This window comes from Ornithorhynchus anatinus, chromosome 3 (genome assembly GCF_004115215.2).
Source record: "Ornithorhynchus anatinus isolate Pmale09 chromosome 3, mOrnAna1.pri.v4, whole genome shotgun sequence".
NCBI classification, from domain to species: domain Eukaryota; kingdom Metazoa; phylum Chordata; class Mammalia; order Monotremata; family Ornithorhynchidae; genus Ornithorhynchus; species Ornithorhynchus anatinus.
The window spans coordinates 4,333,943-4,348,279 of NC_041730.1; the positions used below are offsets into that span (position 1 = coordinate 4,333,943).

A 14,337-nucleotide genomic window follows, 5' to 3' on the forward strand; every position below is an offset into this window, starting at 1 on the left:
GGCCTTCATCTTGGCTCTGGCGACTGCTCGCCGTGTGACCCGGGGCGAAGTCGCTTCGCGGAGCCTCGGCTTCCCCGACTGTGAAACGGGGATCCGCTCCGACTTCTCCCTTGGGCTGTGAGCCCCCCCCCGCCCCGTGGGATGGGGACTGCGTATCCAACTCGATGAGCCTGGATCTACCCCAGCGCTCAGAAGGGTGCCCGGCACATAGGAAGCGCTCAGCGGATACCGTGGAGGGAGGGGAAAAAAAAAAAAAAAAAAAAAATCGAGGAGGGGGTTCTTGTACCCCGAGCCAAAGCTGACCGTTTCGGAGCGTGCGCGGCCCCCGGGGGCGCCGGGCGCTCCCCTCCCCTCCTCCGCCGCCTCCCACTCACCGGATGAAGAATCGCCACACGGTCCAGGTGAGGATGAGGACGGCCCCGAGGACCCACGACTGGGCCACGTAGAAGGGGAGCGACAGCGTCAGCGTGTAGGGGTCGTACTTGACCACGATGAGGAACTCCGTGGCCGTGATGGCCGCCACCATCCACGCCTGCTGCCCGAACTTCTTGTGGAGCTTCCTGCAGCCCGGGGGGAGCCGTGGGTGCCACCGATTTACATCTAGCCGTCACTTATCGTCCGTACGTTATTTCTATACATTCGGTAGTACTTACTGAGCGCTTACTACGTGCAGAGCACTGGACTAGGCGCTCGGAAGGGACGATTCGGCAAGCGAGGGACACCGTCCCCGCCCAGTGACGGGCTCACGGTCTAATCGGGGGAGACGGACGGACAGAGACGAGACAGCTTAATCACGGTAAATACAATCAAGGGGATGGACACCTCGTTAGTAAAATAAATAGGGTAATAAAAATATATACATATATACATTCTATACACTTATATTATTCTCTGCATAACAGTGCTTGGCACGTACAGCTTAACGAACGCCGCCATCATCGTTAGCCTATCTGTTATTTATTGATCCATTTATTTATATTAACGTCTGTCTCCCCCTCCAGACCGTGAGCTCGCTGTGGGTAGGACGGTCCCCGTTGCTACGCTGTCCTCTCCCAAGCGCGTAGCAGCACAGTGCTCAACACAGAGTCCGTGTTCGATAAAGGCGAGCGGACGAATTTATTTCTATTAATGCCCGTCTACCCCTCTAGACCGTCAGCTCCTCGTGGGCGGGGAATGTGTCTGTTCTATCGTTGTACTGTCCTCTCCCAAGCGCTTAGTTCAGTGCTCTGGACCCAGTAGGCGCTCCATAAATCCCCCTGGGTGACTCGGTGGCTGCTCCTGGGGGTCAGGGTGCTGCTAGCCACCTCCTCCCAGAGGCTCTCCCTGACCGCCGTGGAAGCACACTGGTCTTGCCCTCTTCATAATGATCATAATCGTGGTATTTATTACGCGCCTCACTACACGCTTCGCACTGTTCCACGCGCCGGGGTGGACGCAAGCACACCGGATTGGACGGCCCTTGTCCCGCACGGGGCTCAGTCTCGATCTCCATCTGACAGATGAGGGGACTGAGGCCCAGAGAAGTGCTTCCAAGCCGTCCATCCCCCGGCCCCCTCCTCCCTCACCTCCCTTCTCTCCTCCTCCAGCCCAGCCCGCACGCTCCGCTCCTCTGCCGCCTCTAACCTCCCCAGTGGCCCCGTTGGTGCCTGACCCGCCGTCGACCCCCTGGCCCGCGTCCTCCTCCTGCCCTGGAACGCCCTCCCTCCTCACGTCCCCCAAACCAGCACCCTCCCCCGCTTCAGAAAGCCCACCTCCTCCAAGAGGCCTTCCCGGACTGAGCCCCGCTTTTCCTCAGCGCCCCTTCCCTTCCGAGTCACCTCGTCTCGCTCCCTTGGCTCTTTCCCCCGTCTTTCCCACCCCACATCACTTATTTATTCATTCAAGTCGTATCTGTCGAGCGCTTGCTGGGTGCAGAGCACCGGACTGAGCGCTCAGAATGGCCAATTCGGCAACAGATAGAGACCATCCCTGGCCGACGGCAGACTCGCCGTCTAAAAGAATGTATTCGTGTACGTATCTGTAATTCCGTTTATTGATATTGGTGCCTGATTACTTGTTTTGACGTCTGTCTCCCCTCGCCTAGGCTGTCAGCCTCGTGCGGGCAGGGACCGTCTCTAATGCTGAACTGTGCTTTCCAAGCGCTCGGTACACTGCGCCGCACCCAGTAAGCGCTCAATAAATACGACCGGAAGAACGAAGCGACCTGTCCAAGGTCACACCGCAGACACGTGCCAGAGCCGGAATTAGAACTCGGGCCCTTGGACCGTGAACCCGTCGCTGGGTCGGGATTGTCTCTAAATGCTGCCGAATCGTACCTTCCCAGCGCGTAACGCAGTGCTCCGCGCACCGTAAACAGGATTGAACGAATGACTCCCAGACCCCGGACCCCACCCCCTAGGTGAAGCTGCTTCTCTTTTCTTCAGACCCTCGCCTCTCTGAACTGTTTGGCCCGGAGGCCCCCTCTCTATTCAAGTAATAATAACGTTGGCATTTGTTAAGCGCTTACTCTGTGCAGAGCACCGTTCTAAGCGCTGGGGGAGATACAGGGTCATCAGGTGGTCCCACGTGAGGCTCACAGTTAATCCCCATTTTACAGATGAGGTCACTGAGGCAGAGCAAGGTGCGGAGCAAGGTGGAAAATACACCCCGCCGGGAGCCGGGGGTGGAACAACTGCAGTCCGAGGCCAGAGGCCAGAAAGACCTGAAGGAGGGAATCCTCGAAACGAGCGCATCTCCACAGAAGTCCTCTTCCCTTTGTCCATTCGGGCCCGGCTCACCGGGGAGATCGGCACATCCACCCCGGCCCGAGGTCAAAGCCGGTCCCTCCCCTCGTAAGATCAGGACCCCGGGCCTCGCTGAGCGGCTGGAGAACCAAGCAGGGCCCGGAAAGTGAGCGGGGACCGATGTGCCGTCCCTCGGAGTACAACCGTACGTAGGGAGGGCGGTCAGTCATTCGATAGCATTTACTGAGCGCTCTCTAGGTGCAGAGCACTGTAACGAGCGCTCGGAAAGTACAGTTCGGCCACAGTCGGAGGAACAGCAAGGCCTCGTGGGTAGAAGCCGGGGCCTGGGAGTCGGAAGGACCTGGATTCTGATCCCCGCTCCGCCCCGAGCCTTCCGGGTGGCCTTGGGCGAATCGCTTTTCTTCTCTATGCCTCAGTCACCCCCTCTGGAAAACGGGGGTTTGCGAGCCCCATGCGGGACGGTGATTTGCCTGTATCCACCCCGGGACTTGGTACGCCTAGTAAGCGCTTCCCAAATACCAGAATTATCTAATATCCACCCCAGGGCTCAGTTCAGCGCCCGGCACGCACGGTGGGCGCTTCCCAAATACCAGAATTACTTCCAACGGTGCCCGGCACATTGTAAGTGCTCAACGGATACCGGAATTGGCGTTCTTAGGTTCGAACTGCAAATGCGTAAAAGCATCGCCTAAGTGCCGGGGCTTTTCCCGCCTCCCCTTTTTAAGGCGGGAAAAGTAGACTACAGCTACTTTTACTACTGTGCCCGTCCCGATGATCTTGCATCTCCTCCGGTGCTTAAGAGAGTGCCCGGCCCCTAGTAAGCGCTTGAGAAATGCCACGGAAACCCCCCCCCCCCCAGCGTTTTGTCCCGGGGGGGCTTCTGCAGGCGGAGGGGTCTCCCCTCCCAACTGGGCGTCCCCCCCCACCCGGCCCCCTCCCCGTCCGCTCACGGGTCGTCCATGAAGTCGTAGATCTCCCTCATGGCCACGCCGCCCACGTTGACGAAGAACACCAGCCGCAGCAGGACCAGGTAGTGTTCCGGGGGCATCCACAGCACGAACTTCAGGTAAAACGTGTTCAGCTCTGCCAGCAGAAACTGCCGGGCCCGGGGGGCCGTCAGAGGGAGGGCCCGCACCCCCCCGACCTCTCCCGCCCCCGCCGCCGCGCGCCCCTTCCTCACCACGAAGATGATGCCGCAGACGGCCAGCCACCGCCGCAGGTTGGAGGCCGGCCTCCACTCGAACTTGACCCAGCTGTAGGGGGTGAACTGGAAGGCGATCCTCTTCATCTTGCCCCTGGCAGGCGGGCGCAGAGGCCGTCGGACCCCCGCTCTCCCTCCCTGGGGGGGGCGGGCGGGGGGTTCCCGCCCCCCCGAGACCACCGCCCCGGGCCCGTCCGGACGCCGGCCCCCTTCAGCCGGCGGAGGGTCCGACGCAGTCCCCGTCCCAGGTGAGGCCCAAAGCCTCGGTGATCAGTACCGATCGTATTTATTGAGTGCTTACGGTGTGCAGAGCGCCGTCCCGAGCGCTCAGGAGAGGCATCTCCCACCCACCCACCCACCCACCGGGGACCTTTCCCTCCGCCGGCCGAAGCCCCTCCTCTCCTCCGCGGCTGCACGCCGCTCCTCGGGCGGCCCCGGACCAAGTCGCCGTCACCCCCGAGACCTCCGGTGGCTCCCCCTGACCTGGGGACGGACCGACCCGGACGGACGGGCGCGCGCACGGCAGAAACCTGTCCTTTGTCCTCCTCCTCGCCCCACGTTTCACACCTGATCCTGGGTGGATTTCAGCTCGGGTTTTCGCGGGGTCCCGAGTCGTGTGCTTTTTAAACGCGCGTTCGCGGGGCTCGAGCCACCGCGCTTTGTACCTCCGGTCTTGGAAGGGGTATCTGGAGACACGCAGGGAGCGCTCAATAAATACAACCGCGTGAATGGACGGCGGGCACCCCGGGGCGAACGGGGCGGCCCCGGGAGCCGGCAGGACCCGGATCCTCCTCCCGGCCCCGCCCCCCGCCCGCCGCGTGACCTCGGACAAGTCACGCCACTTTTCCGGGCCTCCTCTGGCTCCTCTGTCAGATGGGGATCGAGAACGCGAGGTCCGTGTGGGACGCGGGCTGCGGTCTAACCCGGTTTTTCTCGTACCCACCCTGGCGCTCGATGAACGTTCCCCTCGCGGGCAGCGAGCGTGCGTCTGTCGTGCTCTCCCAAGCGTTCGGGACGCACAGCACGGGCCCGACAGATACGACTGAGCCGAACCGAGACACGCAGACGCGCTCGCACCCACCCAGGCAGACGCCGCCCCCCCCCACGACGTACTTGTAGGTAGGGATGTTCCAGAGCCCCTGCCACTTGTAGGTCTTGAGGGCGAGCCAGCCGACCGTCTTCATGCCGCAGTAGATGCCCAGCCCGTTACAGATCAGCACGTCCATGATCCACTGGGGAGACGGCGACGGGACCGACGCTCACCGGCCGCCCGCCCCGCCCCTGCCGCCCCGGGAGAGTCGCTGCCCCCGCCCCCGCCCCCCCCGTTTCCCCGCGGCTCGGATGACGACGACGACGACGGCATTTCTTAAGCGCTTACTTTGCGCCCAGCACCGTTCTAAGCGCCGGGGGAGACGCAAGGTCACCAGGCCGTCCCACGTGGGGCGCTCGGTCTTCCTCCCCATTTTACGGATGAGGTAACGGAGGCCCAGAGAAGGGCGGTGACTCGTCCAAGGTCACACAGCTGACACGGGGCGGAGCCGGGATCAGAACCCACGACCTCCGACTCCCAAGCCCGGGCTCTTGCCGCTAAGCCAAGCCCCTTCTCAAATGGGGACGCAGCCCCCCCCCCCCGTCACCCTCCCCCTTCCCCCGGCAGCCCTCCGGGGGACAGGGTCTGACCTCGTTAACTTGCATCCTCTAGACTGGAAGCCCGTCGTGGGCAGGGAACGTGTCCGTTTATCGTTCTAACGTCCTCTACCAAGCGCTTAGTACAGTGCTTTGCGCACCGTAAGCCTGCAATAAGTGACTGAATCAACGAATCTTTGTCCAACACCGTTCTAAGCGCTGAGGTGGACAAGCTGGTTGGACAGAGTCCCTGTCCCACGTGGGGCTTCCGTTCGTTCATTCATTCAACAGTCTTTACTGAGCGCTTCCTACGCGCAGAGCACTGTCCCGAGCGCTTGGAATGTACGGATCGGTAACGGATCGAGCCCGTCCCTGCCCTCTGACGGGCTTACGGTCCAATCGGGGGAGACGGACAGACGAGAACGGCAGCAATGATATGATGATAATAACAGCTTCCAGTCTAAGCAGGAGGGAGAAACGGGAGAACCGAGGCACGGGGAAGTGAAATGACCCGCCCAGGGTCACACAGCAAACGACTGGCAGAGCCGGGATCACCTCTATCTGCCCCTCTAGACCGTACGCTCGCCGTGGGCAGGTGGCTGTTATGGTTTATTATACTCTCTCAAGCGCTTAGTACGATGCTCTGCACATAGTAAGCGCTCAGTAAATACCACCGACTGCACGACGGGGGGGGGGGGGCGGGGGGGGGGTCGGGGCCGACCCTGGGAGCGGCAGAGGCCGCCGGGTGGGTCGGCTGGGTTGGGAACGGCTCCTCCGACTCCCCCGATTTTCCTCAGGCGACGGAAGCGGCCCGGCCCGCGGACTCTCAGGCTGCGGGCTCACGGTGGGCAGAGAATCTGTTCATTATGCCGTCCTCCCCCGAGCGCTTAGTCCAGTGCTCCGCACGCGGTAAGCGCTCAGTAGATACCGCCGCTAGACCGACCGACAACGGGCCGCCCGAGACCCAGGCCGGACGGAGGAGAATCTGCGACTGGGATGTGGGGAGGGGAGCGAAACCAGAGGCGGACGGCTACTTTCTGAGCGTCTGCCCGGGAGATCCGACCCTGAAGACCCCGGCGGGGGTTGGGGCCCGCCCCCCCGCCCCGCGGCCCCCCACCCGGCTTTCTCCCGGACCCGCCCCCCGCACGTACGTGATCCCACCAGCACTCGCTGAAGTTGGGGAGCTGGTGTTCCAGGCTGTACTCCAGAAACTCAAACATCACGCTGATAATCATGCACATCCACCAGTCGCGGATCATCAGGGTCTGGGAAAGAAGGCCGAGGGACAGGTGGGCCCGCCGTCTCCCCCCGCCCCCCCCTTCGCCTCCCGGGGCCGCTCCGGGACCCGGTGGCAAGTACCAGCCCCCTCCCCGCCACTCCGGCGGCAGGCGGCAGCTAAAGGCGGGCCCGGGCGTCCCTTCACGCTCCTTGCTCGGGGGGGGGGGGGGGGGGGAAGAGGAGGCCCGAAGCCTCTCTGGGGCTGAAGACCGGTGCAGTTCCCAGGGGAGACGGGCGTCTCGCCCACAGACGCCGGGGGAAAGCGTCCCGGGAGCACCCGCTCCCGGGGGGTGGCGCGGGCAAGGCCCCCCCGCCAGACACACGGGGGTCCGCGACGAGCCGAGCTCAGAGCCCCCGCCGGCCCCCAATTTGGGCGGCCCCTCGGCTCCCCCACGGGAGGTCACGAGTTTCTCACCCCCCCCCTCCCCGAGGTCCCCGGGCCCACAGACGCGGCCTCGGGCCCACCAGCAGAGACGTCCCCCGTTTCCCTCGGCAAGATCCCCCGGGGAGGCGGGGAGGACCCGGCGGGACCCCGATGACCACAGTGCGAGTTCTCCAAACGCGGGCCGGGTAGAGCGGTTCTAGTAGGCCCGGGGGGGGGGGGGGGGGGGATGATCCCCGGCCCCGATCCTCCCTTCTGGAACGAGCCCAACCACGGAGTTTAGTCCTCCGGCTGCTTCGAGCAGTTCTGAGGGGGGCGACCGGGGCCCCCCCCCCGGAGGACCGGGGTTTCTCGCCACGGCAGGCCCAGGGAGGGCATCTCTAACCGCCCCGTCGTCCCTCGCCGAGGCCCGGCCTCTCCCGGCAGTTCCGGGGGGGGGGGGCCGAAACCTACCCGGCCGATGGGATGTTGCTCAGGGAAATTTGTTCCCCGATCTATTCGCCTGTTTCCCCCTTCCGGCCCGTCAGCTCACCGTGGGCAGGGAACGCGTCCATTTGTCCTTCTGTCGTCCTCTGCCGAGCGCTCAGTCCAGTGCTCCGCACCCAGTAAGCGCTCGGTAACTACGACCGGATGAACGAGCGGATGACCGCCGGATCAGTCGATCCATCAGAAAAATACGCCATCTCCCAGGCGCGGTGGATGAGCGGGCTTCCGGCCGGGCTGGCGCTCACCTTCCCGGGGGCGCGCGTGCACGCGCGTCTCTAATCGCCCCCGCCCCTCCCCGGCCCTTCCTACCTTCAGGTACCAGCCAAGAAAATGAGCAGGAACGAATCCATCCAGTTTATCCTGCCAAAAACATGACGTTCAGGTGGAATTCAGCCGGTGAGGGGAAGGGGAGCCCCGAAGTCCTGCCCGTTCCCTCCTCCCACCGCCCCCGGCCCCTCTGGCTCCTCGGGAAGGAGGAGGTCAACTAGGGTTGGGAGAGTCATGGTGGCTGGTCAGACGACCCCCGATGTTGGGCCCCGGCGTGGATCGTGCCCGCAGGTGAGAATAATGATAATATTGGTATCCGTTAAGCGCTCACTCTGCGCCGAGCACCGTTCTAAGCGCTGGGGGAGATGCAGGGGAATCAGGCCGTCCCACGTGGGGCTCCCGGGCTTCACCCCCATTTTACAGTTGAGGTCACTGAGGGACCGAGAATAATAACGTCGGTATCCGTCAAGCGCTCACTCGGTGCCGAGGAGTCTTCTAAGCGCCGGGGGGGGGGGGGGGGGGAGACGCAGGGTCATCAGGCCGGCCCACGTGGGGCTCACGGTCTTAATCCCCATTTTACAGTTGAGGTAACCGAGGCACCGAGAATAACAACGCTGGTATCCGTCAAGCGCTTCCTAGGTGCCGAGCCCCGTTCTGAGCGCCGGGGGAGATCCGGGGTCATCGGGTCGTCCCACGGGAGGCTCCCGGTCTTCATCCCCATTTCCCGGACGAGGTCACTGGGGCCCGGAGAAGTGACGTGACCTGCCCACGGTCACACAGCTGACAGGTGGCGGAGCCGGGATCAGAACCCGTGTCCTCTGACTCCTAACTGAAGTATCTGTTAAACGTTCACTACGTGCCGGGGACTGTACTGAGCGCCGGGGCGGACGCGAGCGGATCGGGTGGGACACAGTTCCTGACTGGAAGCCGGCACCGGCGCCCGCTGCACGCGGACCTCTGACGGTGACGGCGTTCGTTCTCGCGCTTGCGGTGGGCCGGGCGCTGCGCTGAGCGCCGGGGCGGATACGGGCGAAGCGGGTTGCGTACAGTCCCTGTCCCACGGAGGGCTCGCGGTCTCCATCCTCATTCTACAGATGAGGGAAACTGAGGCCCAGAGAAGCAGAGCGACTCGCCCGAAGCCACACGGCCGACAGGTCTACTTGCTCCGCTGTCCGTCTCCCCCCTTCGAGACCGGGAGCCCGTTGCGGGCAGGGATGGTCTCTAAACCCAGCTCTGCCGCTTGCTGTTGTGGGACCTTGGGCAAGCCGCTTCCGCTCCTCTGGGCCTCGGTTCTCTCATCCGTAAATTGGGGACCAATAGCAATGTCGGTATTTGTTAAGCGCTTACTATGTGCAGAGCACTGTTCTAAGCGCTGGGGGAGACACGGGGTCATCGGGTTGTCCCACCTGAGGCTCGCAGTTAACCCCCATTTTACAGATAGAGTAACCGAGGCCCAGAGGAGCGAAGCGACTGGCCCACAGCCACCCAGCTGACAGGCGGCCGAGCCGGGATTCGAACCCACGACCCGTGACTCCCAAGCCCGGGCTCTTGCCACGGAGCCGCGCCGCTTCTCGCAACGATGAGCAGGCGTGGCAAGGCCGTGCCCGGGAGTCAGAAGGTCCTGGGTTCTAATCCGCCGCTCGTCTGCCGTGTGACCTCGGGAGAAGTCGACCGACTTCTCCGGGCCTCGGTTTCCATAGAGTAGAAACAATCCCCGCCCGCCGGGGGCGGTTTTCCAATCGGCAGTCGGAGAAGCGGCACGGTGTGGTGACGGCGTGGCTCGGCGCAAAGAGCCCGGGCTGGGGAGTCAGAGGTCACGGGTTCGAATCCCGGCTCTGCCGCCTGGCAGCTGGCTGACTGTGGGCCAGTCGTCACCTCACTTCTCGGGGCCTCAGTTCCCTCATCTGTACAATGGGGATGAAGACCGGGAGCCCCACGTGGGCCCACCTGACGACCCCGTGTCTCCCCCAGCGCTTAGAACGGTGCTCCGCGCACAGTAAGCGCTTAACGTATACCGGCATTACTATTACTATTACAGCCCGGGCCTGGGAGTCGGGAGATCGTGGGTTCGAAGCCCGGCTCTGCCGCTTGTCTGCCGTGTCACCTCGGGCAAGTCACTTCACTTCTCTGGGCCTCAATTCCCTCGTCTGGAAGACGGGGATCGAGACGGTGAGCCCCACGCGGGCCGGGGACCGGGTCCGGCCCGATCAGCTTGTATCCACCCCGGCGCTCGGTAAGCGCTTAATACCCTCGTTATTTTTATTACAATCGTGCGGGGGCGGAGCGCGACGGGGCGAGCGGACCCGAGACCCGCCCTCGAGGAGCTGAGGCGTCCGCTGGGCGCAGAGCACCGTACCGGGCGCCCAGGAGAGGGCCACACAGTTAGCGGACGCCACCCAGCCCCTCGGGAGCGGCACGCCGCGGTGGCCGGAGCACGGGTCTGGACGGCGGAAGGTCACGGGTTCTAATCCCAGCTGTCTGCCGCGTGACCTCGGGCAAGTCGCTTCACTCCTCCGCGCCTCAAACTCATTCACTCGCTGGTATTTCTCGAGCGCTCACTCTGTGCAGAGCACTGGACTAAGCGCTCGGAATGGACGACGTGGCAATAGAAAGACAATCCCCGCCCAACGACGGGCTCAGATGTGATCTCCGCCACTTGTCGGCCGTGTGACCGTGGGCGAGTCGCTTCACTTCTCTGGGCCTCAGTTCCCTCATCTGTCAAATGGGGATTAACCGCGAGCCTCACGGGGGACGACCCGATGACCGCGTATCTCCCCCAGCGCTTAGAACGGTGCTCCGCACGTAGTCAGCGCTTAACAGATACCGACATTACTGTCGCCGTTAAAACGGAGAGCGGAACTGAGCCCCACGTGGGCCGGGGACCGTGCCCATTTGCTCGCACCCGCCCCGGCGCTCAGTACGGTGCTTGGCACACGGGAAGCGCTTTCAGAAACACCACGGTTATCGTTGCTGTTACGGTCTTCGGGGAGCGGAGCACTGGAACAGGCTCCTGGGAGCCCGTGTGCCGCGTGCGGAGCGGCGGGGAGAGCGGCTGGCAGGGTACGGTCGAGTAGACGCCGCCCCCCGCCCTCCGGCGGCTTCCAACCTTCTGGGTGCGAGACCCTGGACTGGCAACCGGGGCGACCGGGTTGGAAAGCCGGGCCCCGTCCTAGCTCGCGGCAGCTTGTGGGTATTTCTTTCCGGTCTCCGTTACTACGCGCCGGGCCGCGTTCCAGGGGCCGGGGTTCCCTCCCCTCCCCGGCCCCTCACCCAGACGTTGTGGAACGGGTCGGTCTCGTTGCCCGGGTCGTAGACGAGGCAGTTGCCCCCGTAGTCTCTCTCGGGCAAGGGGACCCCCAGCTTGGGGTCGATGTACTTCAGGAACTGCCGGCCGTCGTGCACCGTCTGAAAGACAAGCAGCCCCGCTCGCCGTCGGGCCGCGGCCGGGAGGGGGGCCGCGGGCCGGCTTCCGAAGCCGGGGGAGGACGGGAATCTGGGGGAGCCGGGGGGCGGAGGGAGAAAGAGAGAGAAAGAGAGAGACAGAGAGAGAGGGCGGGGGGACGGTCCCCGCTTCCGCCGGCTCCCGCCCCGGGGCGGGAAAACCCTCTCGCCCTTCCGAGAGAGGGACCCGCGCTTCGGCTTGGCCGACGAGAATCCATCGACGGTATCTGTCGAGCGCGGGCTACGGGCGGAGCACTGGACTACCCGCTTGGGAGAGCGGTAATAACGCTGGCATCTGTTAAGCGCTCACTCTGCGCAGAGCACCGGCCTAAGCGCCGGGGGAGATACGAGGTAGTCAGGTTGTCCCGCGTGAGACTCTCAGTCTTCTTCCCCGTTTTACGGACGAGGCAGCTGAGGCCCGGAGAAGTGACTCGCCCACAGCCACACAGCTGCCGAGTGGCAGAGCCTGCATTCGAACCCATGACCTCGGACTCCCAGGCCCGGGCTCTTTCCACCGAGCCGGGCCGCTTCTCGAGCGTCTGCCAGGGGCCGGACGCCGTCCCAGGCACCGGAGTAGATTTAAGGCGATCGGGCCGGACGCGGCCCTGGGCCCGCCCCGGGCTGCCGGTCGTCTTCTCCGTTTTAGGGCCGAGGGAACCGAGGCCCAGAGAGGTGAAGCGAGTCGTCCGAGGTCACACGGAAGACAAGCGGCGGGGCCCGGGATCAGAACCCGCGACCCATACGAGAATTAGCGGCGACGTTCTCCGCCCGCAACGAGCTTACAGTGTCTAGGGGTGGTCCTCCGTCCCCCTTCGTCATCCGATTATTTTCAAATCCCGGGTGGCCGTCTCCCCGCTCCACGATGAGCCCGAGGAGGCCAGTGCGGGCCCCGCGGTCCCGACCGGCTCGTGCGCGCGGAAGTACCGTTCCTCGCCGGGCCATCGCGCACCCCGTCTCCGCTTCTGTATCCCGGCCTCACGGTCCTCACGTGATCCCCTTCGGACCGCGTTAGCGATCCGGGGGGGCGTACGGTACGAGCGGAGAAGCAGTGGGGGCCTGGCGGATAGAGCCCGGGGCCCGGGACTCGGAGAGGACCCGGGGTCTAATCCCGGCTCCCTCATTCATCCGCCGCGCGACCTTAGATCAGTCGGTCGACTCCTCCGGGCCTCAACCGCCTCATCTGTAAAACGGGGAATGGGACTGCGAGCCCCACGTGGGACGGGGACCGTGCCCAGCCCCCCCGCGACGCCCCCCCCCCCAGCGCTCGGTACGGCGCCGGGAACCTAGCGAGCACTGGCCCGGGGACACCCCCGGGGGCGGTCGCCGAATGCGGGGGAGGTCGTGTTCGGCCACATCCGTGTTCGTCCCCGACGGACGGGTACCGGGAGGGTCTGGACGGACCGCCGGCCTCTCCCGGACTCCGCTCCGGACCCCCGGGGCCCGGCCGGCCTCGCCCGTGCCGACGACCGGGGCCTCGGTCGGGTGGGCGGGGAAGGAAGGCGCGGCGGGACCGAAACACATGCTGCCGACGGGGCTCGGAAGAGAGCGGCGGACTTACCTGGCGGCGGGGGTCTCGGAAGGTGGCATATCTATTGATCTACACTCCCGCCTCTCAGGCTTTCCGGGACCTGCTTTCGAGGGAGCAAATTCACAGGCTCGTTACCGAGGCCTCGCCGGGGACCGCCACGGGGCCTGGATCTCACACGCTCTCGTCACATGAGGGTCAGTTCCTCGGTGAGGGGGCGGCCGGCCCGGGGAAGGCGCCGGGGCACGGATCGCTAGACACGCCGGGTCTCTCCCCGGGGAGGGGGGCGACGAACCGACGAGATCCGTCCGGACCCCCGCCGTCCTCCGTCACCGTTCTCATCGGCGTGTCCGTGCTAGGCGTCGAGCGCCGCGCTAAGCGCGGGGATCGCCCCAAGCTCATCGCGTCCCACGAGGGGCTCGTCAGTCCGGACGGGAGCAAGGGGCGTCGGATCCCCGTTTGGCGGTCGGGGGCCGGGGGGGGACGGGGACCGACGGGCCGTGGTCGGCGGGGAACGGGCGGAGCCGGGATTAGAACCCGGGCCCGGGCTCTCTCCGCCAGGCCGCACCGCTTCTCCGGCGGGGGGTGACCGAGCGGCGCTCCCCAGAGGAGCCGGTGACCCAATCAGCCGGGTCACAAGGAAGCCCCACGGGACGTGGAGGGGTCGGGGCCGTGATTCCCTCGGCCGGAGCCCCTGCCTCGCCGGCCCGGCCCGCCGCCGGATGCTCCGTGCCCAAGGAGCTGCTGGGAAAGGCCTCCCCGAGGTCAGGCCGGCCGAGGCGGCCCGAAGACTAGGCCCGACTCTCGGCCGCCTGCCGGGACCCGCCCCCGCCCCGCTCTCGATCCGGCGGTCGGCGCCGGCGATCGAGCGCCGACCGCGGGCGGGGCGGGCCGGGGGCCTTAAACCCCGAGGGGGATCCGAGAACGCCCCGACGGGAAAATCGGGGGCTTTAGATCGGCAGATACGGTCGACGTGCCAAGGCCCGCTCCGGGCACGCGTCCACCCGGCTCCTAGGACCGGCCCCGCCCGCCGACCCGCTCCTCGCCCTCTCCCTGCCTCGGCCTCCCGGGCTCGGGGGGGGGGGGCGCTCTGACCTCCGGAGGGAGAGGCCCCGACCCGAGGAGACAGAGATACTCCCCTCGCGGAGTGGGGACGACCGGAATCGGAAGCCTCCGGGGGCCAAATCGACCGAGGGCGCCCCGCCGAGGCTCAGGGGACGGGGACGGGACGGGGGCATCGCGCCGACGGTCGGGGCAGGGCCCCCGGACCGTGGCGCCCCAGGAGACGTCGGGCGGGTACCCCCGGGGGACGGGGGGTCCGGGCGGCCCCCGGGACCCGAGCGTTACGGGACGGAGTGCGGCATATCAACGGCGGCGAAGCGTGCAT

The 14,337-nt window shown here is 65.4% G+C and overlaps 1 protein-coding gene across 3 annotated transcripts in view; it reads right to left on the reverse strand.

Moving 5' to 3' along the window:
* The window catches only part of PTDSS2 (phosphatidylserine synthase 2), a 38,802-nt gene that overhangs the window by 2,001 nt on the left and 22,464 nt on the right, over window positions 1-14,337 (reverse strand). For all 3 annotated transcript variants that reach the window (XM_029060786.2, XM_029060787.2, XM_029060788.1), the window contains 7 exons: window positions 11,255-11,389; window positions 8,027-8,077; window positions 6,723-6,836; window positions 5,059-5,177; window positions 3,925-4,039; window positions 3,695-3,840; window positions 375-560 (listed from right to left, as the gene is read on the reverse strand). In XM_029060786.2, the coding sequence (XP_028916619.1) occupies window positions 375-560; window positions 3,695-3,840; window positions 3,925-4,039; window positions 5,059-5,177; window positions 6,723-6,836; window positions 8,027-8,077; window positions 11,255-11,389 (866 nt within the window). The remainder of the gene's footprint in view (window positions 1-374; window positions 561-3,694; window positions 3,841-3,924; window positions 4,040-5,058; window positions 5,178-6,722; window positions 6,837-8,026; window positions 8,078-11,254; window positions 11,390-14,337) is intronic.